Source organism: Podarcis gaigeae (genome assembly GCF_964106915.1).
Source record: "Podarcis gaigeae genome assembly, chromosome: 17".
Taxonomy (NCBI): Eukaryota; Metazoa; Chordata; class Lepidosauria; order Squamata; family Lacertidae; genus Podarcis; species Podarcis gaigeae.
Window position 1 is genome coordinate 32,067,874 of NC_139694.1, and position 14,117 is coordinate 32,081,990.

The 14,117-nt window shown below is 47.9% G+C and overlaps 2 protein-coding genes across 11 annotated transcripts in view; one reads left to right on the top strand and one right to left on the bottom strand.

Moving 5' to 3' along the window:
• The window catches only part of DOCK6 (dedicator of cytokinesis 6), a 99,379-nt gene that overhangs the window by 56,836 nt on the left and 28,426 nt on the right, over positions 1–14,117 (bottom strand). For all 8 annotated transcript variants that reach the window (XR_014559303.1, XR_014559304.1, XR_014559305.1 and 5 more), the window contains exons 13-20: positions 12,951–13,044; positions 12,123–12,285; positions 4,872–4,989; positions 4,090–4,160; positions 3,648–3,786; positions 2,409–2,510; positions 2,128–2,214; positions 1,338–1,569 (exon numbers count right to left, since the gene is read on the bottom strand). Coding sequence is in view for 3 of the 8 variants with exons in the window: in XM_083718165.1 (XP_083574291.1) it covers positions 1,338–1,569; positions 2,128–2,214; positions 2,409–2,510; positions 3,648–3,786; positions 4,090–4,160; positions 4,872–4,989; positions 12,123–12,285; positions 12,951–13,044 (1,006 nt within the window). In the remaining 5 variants the exon portion in view is untranslated. The remainder of the gene's footprint in view (positions 1–1,337; positions 1,570–2,127; positions 2,215–2,408; positions 2,511–3,647; positions 3,787–4,089; positions 4,161–4,871; positions 4,990–12,122; positions 12,286–12,950; positions 13,045–14,117) is intronic.
• On the top strand, positions 5,357–12,594 carry LOC310835132 (uncharacterized protein). 3 transcript variants are annotated; one of them, XM_083719911.1, is made up of 4 exons: positions 5,371–6,077; positions 7,015–7,185; positions 10,040–10,162; positions 10,931–12,114. In XM_083719911.1, exons 1-4 carry the CDS (start codon positions 5,787–5,789, stop codon positions 11,015–11,017), a joined length of 672 nt encoding a protein of 223 aa, XP_083576037.1. In that variant the 5' UTR covers positions 5,371–5,786; the 3' UTR covers positions 11,018–12,114. The 3 variants fall into 3 exon arrangements, with proteins under 3 accessions (XP_083576039.1, XP_083576037.1, XP_083576038.1); XM_083719912.1 differs by having other exon boundaries at positions 5,382–6,077; positions 10,040–10,155; positions 10,931–12,594; XM_083719913.1 differs by lacking the exon at positions 10,040–10,162 and having other exon boundaries at positions 5,357–6,077.

A 14,117-nucleotide genomic window follows, 5' to 3' on the forward strand; every position in this document is an offset into this window, starting at 1 on the left:
AAGGAGCAAATGCAGGCTTTTCTATTGCCCAGTTTGCAAGGTCTACCACTTGTAGTTCTTCCTCCCCATCTCTAGCTCCTCGAACAACAAATGCACAGGTTGCTGAAAACTAAAAACCAAAAGAAAACACTTCCCTACGTTTAACCTGGGAAGAAGGTTGACCTTGTGCCAAAAATGTAGTGAATGTGTTTCCAAAAAAAAATGTTTTCCTTCAGAAATCCTTACATAGAAAGATGCAGCTGTAGCTAGAATTTGGCGCAGAAGAATACAGATACAAATGGGACTTTAGAAGAAGAAATGGGACTTTAGAAGAAGAAAGGCACATGGTAAATCTTTCTTGCTCACTGCTTCCAACACCTGCTTTAAAGCATGATGTGGGGTGGGGTGGGGTGGGAAACATCAGGAGGGGTTCTTGACCCTGAAAGAAAAGACCTCTCCCCTTCCCATGAGTTCTCAGTTTTTGACAGAGGACTTGGGTGAGGGGGAAACAACATTGTCCCTAGCAAAAGGCAGATCTTTCAGAGAAGTGAATTTAATTGTGACAGCAACACTGGCAATCACGTAAATGGAAAAGTAATAAGCAACTGTCAGTATAGTCATACCTCGGGTTGAATGTGCTTCAGGTTGAGTGCTTTTGGGTTGCGCTCCACAGCAACCAGGAAGTAACGGAGCGTGTTACTTCCGGGTTTTGCCGCTCGCGCATGCGCTGACGCTCAAAATGACATCATGCACATGCACGGAAGCGGCAAAACGCGACCCACGCATGCAAAGACGCGCCATCGCGTCTTACGTTCCATTCAGGATGCGAACAGGGCTCCGGAACAGATCCTGTTCGCATCCCAAGGTACCACTGTAGATGAATGGTTAAAGCAACTGTGATACTGAAATGCCCCTAACATAACAGCTCTCCACTTTTATATTAAGAAAGGAGTTTTGTTCAAAAGTAGTCTCTTTTTTTTTTCCCCACCCAAATTTAACCGAATGAATGGTGCGCTCCTATATTTATGACTTGTTTTATGTGTATTTCTTTTTCATTCAACTCTTTCCAACCTGCGAGCTGACCCATTTTAACACACATCCTTCTACTTCCAGAGTTATGAAGCCGGGATTCTACCACAACCCATGTTTCCCTTACCCTATCCTTGGAGTGAGTGATGCCAGTATGGAAAACCCTGTCTCTTACCATACGACTGTGCAAAATGTGAGAATGCTTCAATTTCAGATTTTCAAGACCCTTTGTGAAGCATGCCAGATGCTCAACCAAAGAACTCAATATGGCCCAGACAGTGGTAACCATGGGACAGCGAGTGGAATAGGAGGAGAAGCACAGCACTCACCAATCTGCCCTGCGATAACAGGTGGGTACACAATGAGCTGGATGAGCTTGTTGAGAATCTGGTGGCTAAAGACAACCAGGGACTCCAAGCTAGCGACCCGTAGGTTGCCCACACTGGATTTCAGCTCAGAATCCATGTTGTTTTCTGTGAGGATTACGTCTTTTAGGCGGAAAGGGAAAGTGTATTCTTCCAGCACATGGATCAAGGTGAAAAACTTGTCCAGAAATGGGTCCTGCCAGGATAAAGGATAAGAAAACTATGGTGTAACTCAGAGTTCAAAGCATCTCTTAAATGTGGAGTGTCCTTTGTCCATTTCAACATCAACAGAAGAACAGATATGTGCTATCTCAAGAATCCTTTGTATGTCTTTGATAATTTCTCTTTGAAAGATAAAGGATTGCCAAGTTGAACCAAACTGATGTTCAGTCCAGCTCAATATCCTAAACCCCAGAGAGGTAAATGGCTCAGATGTATGTTCTCCCAACATGCATTGTTTTGATGAAGTAACCAAGAAAACCCCATTTTTCTCTCTGAGATGCTCCTTGATTTTTCAAACTGAAAAATAAGGCAACTGTTTTTGAGCTTCTAAAAAACATTGCAAACAGCTTTCCACAAGGATGATGCTAGAAAGTGAGCTAGCACCAGGCTTTAATTTAGTTCAAGGCTTGGAGACAGGACAGTTGATGCAGGAGCAAAAATCCCAGCTGGCATGCAAGAACATGGCTCAACTGAGTCCTGCTTCTACTTGGCTCTACATTCCATTCCTTGCAATGTGAAAACCTCCTCTCACCTGAGTATGGACAGAAGACACTGCCAGCACCTCCACATTGAAGACCCCCTTGTGGTTATCCACCCACTTCATGCCAGGCAGCTGCACCTACAAAGGAGCAACAGGGATAAAATATAATGCCACTAAAGGGTGTCTGCAAAGGAGTGAGAGAAGAAGGAAATCTGGAGATGAGAGACAACAAGGAAAAGAAGAAGAGAACATTCCTCACTTCAGCATAAGCAAGGAGAAGCCCTTCAAGCGACTCTCCTTTCCCCAGGCTACTTACAACAGCCGCTACTTACATCAGGGGTGAGTACCGAGTAGCTGGGAGGAGGCTTGTCAACAGACACAGGCAGGCAAAATTGTCCTGTTCTCAGCCGGCCATGTTGCATGAGGGGGATCCACTAGAGAGAGAGAGAGAGAGAGAGAGAGAGAGAGAGAGAGAGAGAGAGAAGGCCGGAGTGAGTCCTAGCAGGATGACATGTCTTCCCTTGTCAGTTCTTCACCTGCCCCTCCCTGCCCACAGACTGCCTTTACTGAGCAGGGGACAGCAGCAAATCAAATACTGCCTGCTGAGAAGGAAGATTTGTTACTGTACCCCACCTTGTAAATCTTCAGTACTCAAGGTGGATGGAAGGACAGGAATCCCACAGAGGAGATGGAAGGGCACTCTCTGTGTCCAGGGCAGCCGTCTACCAGCTCCGTCTGGTACGCAGGGTGAGACCCTACCTGCCCGCAGACTGTCTCGCATGCTCTGATTATCTGCCACTTGGACTACTGTAATGCGCTCTATGTGGGGCTACCTTTGAAGATGAACCGGAAACTACAATTAATCCAGAATGCAGCAGCTAGACTGGGGACTGGGAGCAGCTGCCAAGACCACATAACACCAGTCCTGAAAGACCTACATTGACTGGCAGTGCGTTTCTGAGCACAATTCAAGGTGTTGGTGCTGACCTTCAAAGCCCTAAACAGCCTCCGCCCAGTATACCTGAAGGAGCATCTCCACCCCCATCGTTCAGCCTGGACACTGAGGTGAAGCTCTGAGGGCCTTCTGGCAGTTTCCTCACTGCGAGAAGCCAAGTTACAGGGAACCAGGCAGAGGGCCTTCTTGGTAGTGGTGCCTGCCCTGTGGAACGCCCTCCCATCAGATGTCAAGGAAATAAGCAACTACCTGACTTTCAGAAGACATCTGAAGGCAGCTCTGTTTAGGGAAGTTTCTAATGTCTGGTGTTTTATCATGTTTTTAATATTCTGTTGGGTGCCACCCAGAGTGGCTGGGGAAACCCAGTCAGATGGGCAGTGTATAAATAATAAATTTATTATTATTATTATTATTATTATTATTATTATTAGGCCTTCCACAGTGTCAGGCTATGGGTTCATCTAGCCCAGAGCCGCTTAAGTGGCAGTTGCTCTCCAAAGTCATAAAGTTAACAGAAATCTTTTGCCACCGGAGACATGGGTTTTGAACAGAGGAGCTTCTGCACATGAGCTCGGCTTCTGAGCTACAAAATGCCATGAGTTCTGAAAGCACTCACTGTGTAGCCAACTGGGGTCTCCAAAGGCGTATTTTGCTTCTGCTGACAGCTGATATGGTAAAAGGTAAAGAGCAGGTGGTGGTTGTCTGTCAGGTTGGCTGGGATCTTTAGCTTGAACTCCTCGTAAAACTCAGGGGACCTGCAGGATACATGAGGGATGTCACAGTGGTCCACCAGGAGCCAGCACTGGCTAAGCCAGAGCCTCACCCACCCACAGGGGATCTTGAATGCATCAGACAATTTCTAATTTCCCCAGGAAAGAAAACTGCCAGGAAGAAGATTGCACAGGAGAACAATCTTATTTTTATGAGGCAGTTAGCTTGGGAGACCGCTGGTTCCTTATCCAGGGAGCTGTGCATCCTGATCAAAGCTGCAACTCTCCCCTCCCTGCCGCATTTGCAACAATTATCCCATCCTGCCGCCATAGTTACTTAGGACTCACTTGTTATGGTATACAACAGCTGTGTAAGCTTCTTTTGCAAAGTCACTGCAACTCGATTTCCCAAAGATGACCTGGGGTTGTTAGGAAAGCCAGAAATAGACTTAGTCAGAGACAGGGAGGCTGAAGTCCAGCAGACCACAGGGAGGGAGCCTGAGGACGCGACGGTCAAAGGGCCACCTGAAAAGGCTATGCAATTTTCAATGTTTGCTTACAAAAAAAAAAAAATACCCGGTATGTCTCAACGCTTTTCCACATTGGCTAGAGCCTCACCAACGCCACTGCCCTCTCCTTAACCCCCCTGAGAAACTAAAAGGGGTGGTGGCAACAGCAGCATCTGCCACCTGAACCAGGGATGCTACAGAAGGAGTTACTTTGGTCATTGGCTAGAATTCAGCATGGAAGGTCACCAGCTGCCCACCCGTAGCATGAAAGCGCCACCCCCAGAGGCTTAGATCTGCTGTAGATGTAGCTATATTTTCCCATAGATGAGGACTAGGATCTTGACCCGAGGATATCACAAGAATGGGAACTGTGAATCTGCTTAGCAAAACTGTTCCCTCCAAACTATGTATAATTAAGAGAAACGGGAGAGTTCAAAATACAGAGAGGGACTGGCTAGGAGACTAAACTTTTGGGCAAAATGGCATATTGGGCTCTCTGTTTTCCTTTCTTATATTCAGATGCTCCTTCGCTCCCTCACAGCACAACCTAGATCTTTGCTCCAGAAGGCCAGTGGAGCTGCAAAAGTTGTAAGGAAGCCACAGGGAGGTTGCCTCACTCACTGGCATGGCTTGGCCAGGGTCCTCTCCAGCCATGAACTGGAGCTTCACCGCGATGTTCCGCACTGAACCTTGACGACTGCTGAAGTTCAGGCTTTGGGGATAAACATACAGCAGGTTCCTGCAAGAGAAGGGGAATCTTTACAGTTCTGAGGGAGAGCGGCAGCAAATGTGTACATGGCAGAGAGACCCATAACTGATGCGATTGCCAGAACACCTTTTCCTTATCTGCAAAAGAAATGAATGTACACCTGCTGGGAATCAGTTGCACTCAAAGATTAAGGTACAACTTAGTAGGGATTTTCACAGGCTATGCAGATAACTTAAAATGTGTTCTGTTCAGAGTTTCAGCCCACCAACAGCTCCTACTCCATTTCCTGCCCCTCTGGTCTCCCATTCTCTGCCCGCAGTTGGTCAGAGTTCCATATGCATAGAGCATGCTCAGTCCATAAAGGTAAAAGAGCAGGAGACCTTTGGAGCAACAAGTCTTTGCATCACGCCAGTCCTTCATGCCACCCTCTCCAAGAGGCAGCGGATTACATCACGTTGCTCCATCCCACAGCCCAGCTAGGATAAACATAGCCAGCATTTGGACAGACACGCCACCTTCCCCTCCCTGCAACCTCTTGCAACCGTTAAGAGGTGCCAGAATCCAAAGTTAGCCTTTAGGTACCTCTGCAATAAGCTGCCATCTGCCAGCATTGTGCAACTCTGTTGCCCCAGGTCAGAAGTTCTGTGCCCATGCTAAGTGTGGGATGAGAGCCCAGGATTAAAATACTGCTGGCTCATTAAATGCTGGAGTGGGTTGCTCAGTCCAGCTCAATCGTCTCTTTCCCCATCGGACCCCTCCCTCGCTTCTGCATATAAAGCGGCAGGCTTACTTCCTTCGGTTTTTCCACTGGCTTGCAAGTCACAGCCATGCTGACTTTCCTATTCCTGAGTATCTTGCTGCCTTCTGCAGCCATGCTTGCCCCTATCCTCACAGGCCAGCAGCAGCCCGCGGCTCCGCAGGAGGTAAACATTCTTTTCTACGGGGTAATGCAGTTTGCCAGCACGCTGAGTGACCTCTACGAGTCCACAACGCAGAAGCTTGACAAGATCAGATGCAGCTCTGACTTCTACGAGCGGGGCCTGGAGGAGCTGCGTCGTCAGACCCAAAGAGCCCAGCAGAAGCAGGAAGAGATCAGAGAGATTGTTAAGGGGCTGGAGGTAACTGTGTTTAAATTATAAGGGCAGGGGAAGGAGGGAAGACAGCGCCAGCCCAGATTAAAAGGCATTGAACTAGAGCAAAGCGGTAGTCATATTTTATTGGTAGGACAACAGGGCCTTGACCAGCTTTATGAAATGCTGCCCCCACTCTGCTGATTAGACAGGCACCTATGATCCTTTGCTTCAGATGCCTGTTGAAAACTTTTCCTTTTTAAAAAACCTCCCAGCTGAACTGTTGCTTTCAGTTTGCAGCCGATATGACAAAAAAATGAGAATTTTACTGTAATTTTGCTTACTGGCTGGTTTTTATATTACCGTATTGGCCTGAATATAAGCCTCACCTTCCCCCCCCCCCCCAATTCCGACTGTGAAAAGTTAAAGTGCGGCTTATATTCGCGACCTTACGGTATGCAGCCAGGAGCGTGGGGCAAACAGTGCCAGGAGCGTGGCAAAGCAGTGCCCACCCCACACGTAGCCCCCCCCCCCATCCTCTCCCCCAAGGCCTGGAAGGGAGAAAGCGAGGAAGTGGAAAGGCTGCCAGCAACACAATGCGGCATTCCTCCCCCCTACCCCCTACCCCCCCCCCCCAGTATGCAGCCAGGAGCAGCAAGAAATGGAGCGGCTTATATTCGGGTGTTTTTTAATTTTCCCCTCTCCAGTTTTAAAGATGCGGCTTATATTCCGGGTGCGACTTATATTCAGGCCAATGCGGTATATGCTCTTGTCCATAGTTTGGATATTCTGTGTTAAGCATTTCACAATTAAAAAATAAAAACAAATGAATAACGAAACCTAAGCAGGGGCTTACACCTATAGCTCCATATTCAATCTTGTAATCAGTTTCCCTACCTAGTCCACACCGCCAGGGTCCCAACTTCATCAGAGAGCCCCTTTGGTCAGTCTTCCTCATCCACCATTCCTGCTCTTTCTTTGATAGGATGAGAGCCTGGCAAGATGGCAGCAGGCTCACAGCAACAAGGAAGCCTTGCAGAAGATGCTTGCGGGCCAGCAGGACCTAGTGCGACAAGTGAAGGCTCTCGAAGGGATGCTGGCTATCATGGAAGAGCGAGGTTTCCAAAATAAGGGACAGGAATTTTCTGCTTTGAAGGTAATCCGCCACCTTCCCTTCTGTAAGGCGGCACCCTAAGTCACTTGCTCTGGCCCCCTTGCGGTTTCTGCCACTCTGCTCTCCAAAATCTCTAGGGGGCTTGAAGAAGTGCCTAGACAAGTGAACTCTGAGCTAATCTGTACAGCATGAGAAGCCATCTCCATGTAGCCCCACTGATCACTACACTCAAACTTACAGATACAGTAATGAACCAACTCATGCATAGATCAATGGACATGCACTCACATAGACAATCTTGCACATGGGTAGGCAAACTAAGGCCTGGGGGCCAGATCTGGCCCAATCACCTTCTAAATCCGGCCCGCGGACGGTCTGGGAATCAGTGTGTTTTTACATAAGTAGAATGTGTGCTTTTATTTAAAATGCATCTTTGGGTTATTTGTGGGGCATAGGAATTTGTTCCTTTTCCCCAAAAAATATAGTCCAGCCCCCCACAAGGTCTGAGGGACAGTGGACCGGCTCCCTGCTGAAAACGTTTGCTGACCCCTGATCTTGCCCCTCACCCCTCTAGCTCTTCCATTCATAGAAGGTGCAATCATTGAATGGGCCTTCTCCATAGGAGGAGGCATCCAACTGGGAGTGAAACCACAACTCCACCAGAGGCTTCTAGCTAGTCTGCCAGCAGCCACAGGGAACTTGCCGAGGAGAATGGTTCAGCTTACTCAAGCAGCCACAGGGAGAGCAAAGGGGGAAGATGAAGAGGCTGCACCCCAGAAAGAAACTGGTGGTGATGGGGACTGTCTTACTCCAAATGTCCCAGTAGAGGTGGGGACTTCCTCACCACCGTTTACGGATCCTAGGAGGTTGCAAGCCTCCACAATCCCAACTACCTGCAAACTCTTCGGCATGGACAGCAGAAGCCTCAGTGGCCGCCGCCTGGCATTTGCACTGCTATCAAAGGCAGCCAGAGATCATGGAACCTTCTAAGCCTTTGACAGTGTTGCGTGATCAGGAGAAGCCCTACTGGAACCTCTTTGTGCCATGCAAAGCTGTTATTTGCAGCTGAGCCAATGTAATTGTGATTTCTGCATTGTAGAGGGCTGGATTAGATGATTCTCAGGGTCCCTTCCAACTCTACAATTCTATGATTCTACAATAATAATTCCCATGGCCAGATGAAGTCCTGACAGAACCCCTGTGGGCTCCATGAAGCTGTCATTCTGAGGACTGGCTGGGTGAGAAGGAGTTAAGTTGGGAATTTGTGTTATTCAAAGCCAGATAAGAATTTGGGAGCCTTGTAACCCTTTCCTCCACTTTGAGTCAAGCTTGATGGGGCCCCAAAGCTCACATCCAGACCTGAGCTAGGAAAGCTTCACACCAAGCACAGCATAACATTCCAGCTCTCTCAAAAGCAACACACAGATGCTCGAAAGCTCAGTGGCAGCATCTCATTGCTCTGAACCCGTTTTAAACTCATAAGCTTATTTTCAGCTTATCCAAATCTCTTTTAAGGTACCGTCTGCTTTAACAGCATGAACAGCAGGGAGGGGTGTGTGTGGAGAGGGTAAGGATTAGGGCTCTCCGAGCTCAGTGCATAAATAAGACTAGGCAGTTATTTACTCCCAAGAGGGGAAGTACTGTTTTGGGGGGACAGGGGTCAGGCAGGTGTGGAGGACTCCCTGGTAACTGTGCCCCTCAAGGACAAGGTGCGCAGCCTGGGAGTCATTTTGGACTCACAGCTGTCCATGGAGGTGCAGGTCAATTCTGTGTCCAGGGCAGCTGTTTATCAACTCCATCTGGCATGCCGGCTGAGACCCTACCTGCCTGCGGACAGTCTTGCCAGAGTGGTGCATGCTCTAGTTATCTCCTGCTTGGACTACTGCAATGCGCTCTACATGGGGCTACCTTTGAAGGTGACCCGGAAACTACAAGTAATCCAGAATGTGGCAGCTGGTCTGGGGACTGGGACTGGCTGCTGAGACCATATAACACTGATCCTGAAAGACCTACAATAGCTCCCAGTACATTTCCAAGCACAATTCAACGTGTTGGTGCTGACCTTTCAAGCCCTAAACGGCCTTCGGCCCAGTATACCTAAAGGAGCGTCTCCACCCCCATCGTTCAGCCCAGACACTGAGGTCCAGCTCTAAGGGCCTTCTGGCAGTTCCCTCACTGAGAGGTTATAGAGAACCAGGCAGAGGGCCTTCTTGGTAATGGCGCCCATCCTGTGGAACGCCCTCCCATTAGATGTCAAGGAAATAAACAACTATCTGACTTTTAGAAGACATCTGAAGGCAGCCTTGTTTAGGGATGTTTTATCGTGTTTTTAATATTCTGTTGGGAGCCGCCCAGAGTGGCTGGGGAAACACAGCCAGATGGGTGGGGTATAAATAATAAATTATTGTTAAGTTATAGAGGGAAACCTGCATGTAAGCAGCAGCAGCAGTAGTACCTCTGTCTCCTCCTGGCTCTTGATATCAACTTATCATAAGAGCACCACACTCCTCTCTCTATTAGCACTGCTAGTAAATTGAGCATGTTACCCCTTGCAGAAAGCATTAGTAATGGCTGCAACAGCTCTCCAGGATTGACTTCTTGGGTGAAGCAGAGTACTAGGCTGAAATTGTGACTGCATAGTCCTGCTGAAGAGAGATCATATTCTGCACTGGTTGTGAGGTGAAGGGGCAGAGAGAAGGCCTGGTAACTGTTTGAATAGATGGCCCACAATGGGAAGTGAATGAAGTCATGGTTTAGGAGTCCCCAGGGTTGAAAACTGAGATGAGGAATTCCCCAGGGTTGCAGACTGAGATTACGGGGTCTAAAACATCAGAAACTGCTAGCAATGGATAAAAGAACCCCCACCTCTCGGTTAACCGATATCCTCTCCCCTCAGGCACACATGCAACAGCAGAATCTCACCATCTGGTCCCTGCTGAGAGCTACCCAACAGCAGCAGCAGCAAATGGCTCGGCAGACAGAACAGCTGCTCTGGATCCAAAGACTAGCAAGGCAAGAGGTCTTCTTGGGGACGTTTCATAAACAAAGATCAAGTTAGTGTGTTGCTGTGATAAGGGCAGCTCCTGGCTCAAAGCTGCTGCCATTTGCTAGTTGTGGTAACTGTATTTCTGATGCAGGGCACTCATGCCAAGATCTCAGTACTGTAAAGTACCCTTACTATAGTAACGGGCGCTGTGGTCTAAACCACTGAGCCTCTTGGGCTTGCCAATCGGAAGGTCGACGGTTCGAATCCCCGCAACGGAGTGAGCTCCCGTTGCTCTGTCCCAGATCCTGCCAACCTAGCACACCAGTGCAAGCAGATAAATATGTACCGCTGTGGCATAAAGGTAAACAGTGTTTCCATGTGCTCTGGTTTCCGTCACGGTGTCCTGTTGTGCCAGAAGCGGTTTAGTTGTGCTGGCCACATGACCCGGAAGCTGTCTGTGGACAAATGCCGGCTCCCTTGGCCTGAAAGTGAGATGAGCGGCACAACCCCACAGTTGCTTTTGACTGGACTTAACTGTCCAAGGGTCCTTCACCTTTTCTCTTTTTTTACCTATAATAATAATAATCATGGGAGGGACCAGAGGAGGGAAGGAACAAGTCTGATCCCCAAGACACAAAGTGCAACACACCTGCCTCTAACTTGCTAAGAAAGCAAAGACGAGGACATACGCTAAGAGCCCAGGCCTCTGGGCCCACAAATAAGGAAGTCCACCTGAGAGAACGTAGGTTTGATCTTTGAGATCTGCTTGCTTAATGCCGTCTTACTTGTCCTTGTTTCCAGATGAAGAACCACAAAGTTGTGAAGCTGAATTTGGGGGACCTGAACAGAGACACCATGGCAACATTTGTGCCAAAGAGGGGGTCGTGATTTTTGGAGCAGAAAACCTTTTGCTTACAGTGGCTTGGTGGCAACTATTTGCACCTGTCCTGAAACATGGCTGATTGTGTCATAGCATCCACAGGGGGGCCGGTAGGAGATCAGCAGCAGGCTAGAAGAATCCAGCCTCACGACGAGAACTCTCCAACACCTGCCGGATCTAATCTAAATATGTAGATCCTCACCTTCTCAAGTGAGGAACTGCGAGTCCTCCGAGGGATCTTTAGAAAAGTCGCAGTATCAGCAAAACAAGCAACCTTTCTGAAAGCTACATCGCCCTGCCCAAGGCTACTGACTGCTGCATCTGAGATGGCTCTCATTATACAGAGCACATTATGTGTATACACTGAACATCTGCTTTTCAGTGTGGATGGGCATTCTGCGCTGCAATACTGCCTTGGCTGCCAGGGCTTACCAGGAATGAGAGTACAATATTATGAGTGCTTCACCAGATCAGACACTGGAAGGAAGCCGCAACAGTTGCTGCCAAAGGACTACAGTTTTATCTACTGTGCGCCGAAAAAGATCTGGGTCATTATTCAGTATGATGACAGTGGCAGCTGAACACTTAAGGCCAGAATCTTGGTGCTGAACTCTTGACAGCCCTGTGGTCATATTGCTACATAGCAACCTGCAGCCTGACAGGGGATGGGAGGAAGCTGGCAGCTTGTCACAGTTTCACTTAAAATTAGTACTGAGAACTGCAAGATCAACCAAGGAGAAACTCATCCCTTTGTTCCTGAGCACACAGTTTTAAGGAGTCAACACACATTATTCACAGAGGGCTAGGATAATGAGTGGAAGTCCTGAGTGGAGTTTCCTATAAAGGGAGGCAGCTTGTTGGCAACTAAGAAAAAACAGGTTACAGATGAACTGGTGGAGAAGGAGAGGGAACGAAAGCTGCAACCAATACCTTGTTCAACCAATATCAGTTTGCCATTGTAGCATTTGTTTCTGCCACTTCAGAATACAGAGGAATTCAGTACCACAAGGTTGAAAAGATCAGAGCTGAAAAGCACGGAATTAAAGCACCACAAAGCACACAAAACAGAGCTGCTTTTGCACCCACTGGCCAGCAAAGCTGCCTTAAACCTACCTGTACGTTGTGTGCGGTGTGTAGACTTCCTTGACTGGAAACTCCAGGATCTCCTTGGTGGGCCGGACTCGGAGGTCAGGATAGGGCAGCACATGCAGAAGTTCCGGCGACAGGCAGTAATGGGGGTTCTCCGGCACAGGAGAAATGTCGATCTTGAGCTGGGCTGCGAGGCCGAAACAAGAGGGTGTGTGGGTGTGTAAGGAGAGTTTGCATACAGAAGCCAACATGACAAAACCGACAGACCTCTGAGACTGAGAATGTGTGGTAGAGGGCTGGAGCGTTCTAGGGCGCTTGAGTTTCCTGATCTCTATTATATCACAGAGAAGAATGAGCACACACACACAGATTGCACAAGGAATGGAAATGGACAACAGAAACTATAGAGAGGCTCCTTCACCTCAAACAGAGAACAGTGATGAAGGATTGTTTAAAAACTTTTAAAATAATAATAAACTATGCTGATTTACTCTTGCTCTCATTTGACTGGATTCTGAAACACCTACAGCTATTTCTTGTAATGACTGATCTTTCTACCTCACTTTGGGAGGAAACTGAACACAAACCCAGACACACACAAACACACACACACACACACAGAGAGAGAGAGAGAGAGAGAGAGAGAGAGAGACTTTTTCTCCGCTTTCTGTTCTCAGGAAACATTTCCTACTCTTGGCAAAAGTGGGATCTGGCCAAAGAGCTTTCTTGCTTTTGTCACAACAAACTACATGGCTACCATAATCAACACCAGCTCCAGAATTCCCCACTCCACAGAGCTCTCAACAAGAGGCAGTGCCTTGTTGCAGGCTGATTTACAGGCACACACCTTACCTGTGACAGGTCGGAGCCTTCTTAGGACAGATGATGGCCGCCTCATGTCTGCCAGGAACTTGTATAGGTCCTCATCACTGAGGCGATCACCTTCCTAGAGGTTTTTTTTTGGGGGGGGAGGAAAAAAGAAGGGGAGAGTTGAACCAGAACAGAAGAGTAACATCCACCAAGACAGTGGCATTAAGCCCCTTGTGAATTCCTTAGTGGATGTGGCATTGCTCTAGCAATACTTGTTTCAATTTACTCATTTACCATATGTATAGACTGTCCATTGCATTGCACTGCAGACTTCCAATAAGTCTAAAAACATAATACAAGGAAACACATCAAAGCATACATAGGATAAAATCCAATCTTAAACCACTACAAATGATTGTTTGAGCAGTAAAGTACAAAATAAGATCTTGACACCAGACTGGAAAAAAAGAATTCACCCAATGCCCTGAATTGGATTTTAACCTACATCAGAAACTCATTAACAGAGAGGGAGTATAAGCCTCTAGGGACAGGGAATTTCACGACTGGGGCACCACTACAGAGAAGGCGTTGCCAAACAAGTAGACGTGAGAGGCACCTGTAATATTCCTCAGGTTCATTTTAAGACTCTGCCAGAACGTATACTTCACTGTATACAACTTAACTTTCAAAGTCCTAAATTGCAAGTCACTTGAAGGTTCTGTCAAGAATCTGAAGCTCTGTTGGAGCGTACAAGTTCTGAACATGCACTGAAGACTCTTGTGGAAAGTGCTTGAAAATCTTGGAAGTTGTAAGAAAAGGAGGGGCCCTGCAAATAAAGGCAGAGAATCCTGCTGGGCCCTGGGCAGTGACCATATCCCATCTTCAACCCATTTCCCAGCATTTTATGCTGAGTGGGGAAAACAATGAAAGAAGAATCGCAGCTTCTTATGAGGAAAGAGAAAATTCTCTAGCATAAACAGGTAAAGGTAAAGGTACCCCTGCCCGTACAGGCCAGTCGTGTCCGACTCTAGGGTTGTGCGCCCATCTCACTTAAGAGGCCGGGGGCCAGCGCTGTCCGGAGACACTTCCGGGTCATGTGGCCAGCGTGACGAAGCTGCTCTGGCGAGCCTGCACCAGCGCAGCACACGGAAACGCCGTTTACCTTCCCACTAGAAAGCGGTACCTATTTATCTACTTGCACTTAAGAGT

What these genes read in the sequence shown, in the direction of transcription:
- LOC310835132 (XM_083719911.1), top strand. Translation starts at nt 5,787, where the DNA reads ATGCTGACTTTCCTATTCCTGAGTATCTTGCTGCCTTCTGCAGCCATG. An exon ending in AGATTGTTAAGGGGCTGGAG is followed by an intron (nt 6,078 to 7,014) that starts GTAACTGTGTTT and finishes TTTCTTTGATAG; the next exon opens with GATGAGAGCCTGGCAAGATG. An exon ending in AAAGACTAGCAAGGCAAGAG is followed by an intron (nt 10,163 to 10,930) that starts GTCTTCTTGGGG and finishes CCTTGTTTCCAG; the next exon opens with ATGAAGAACCACAAAGTTGT.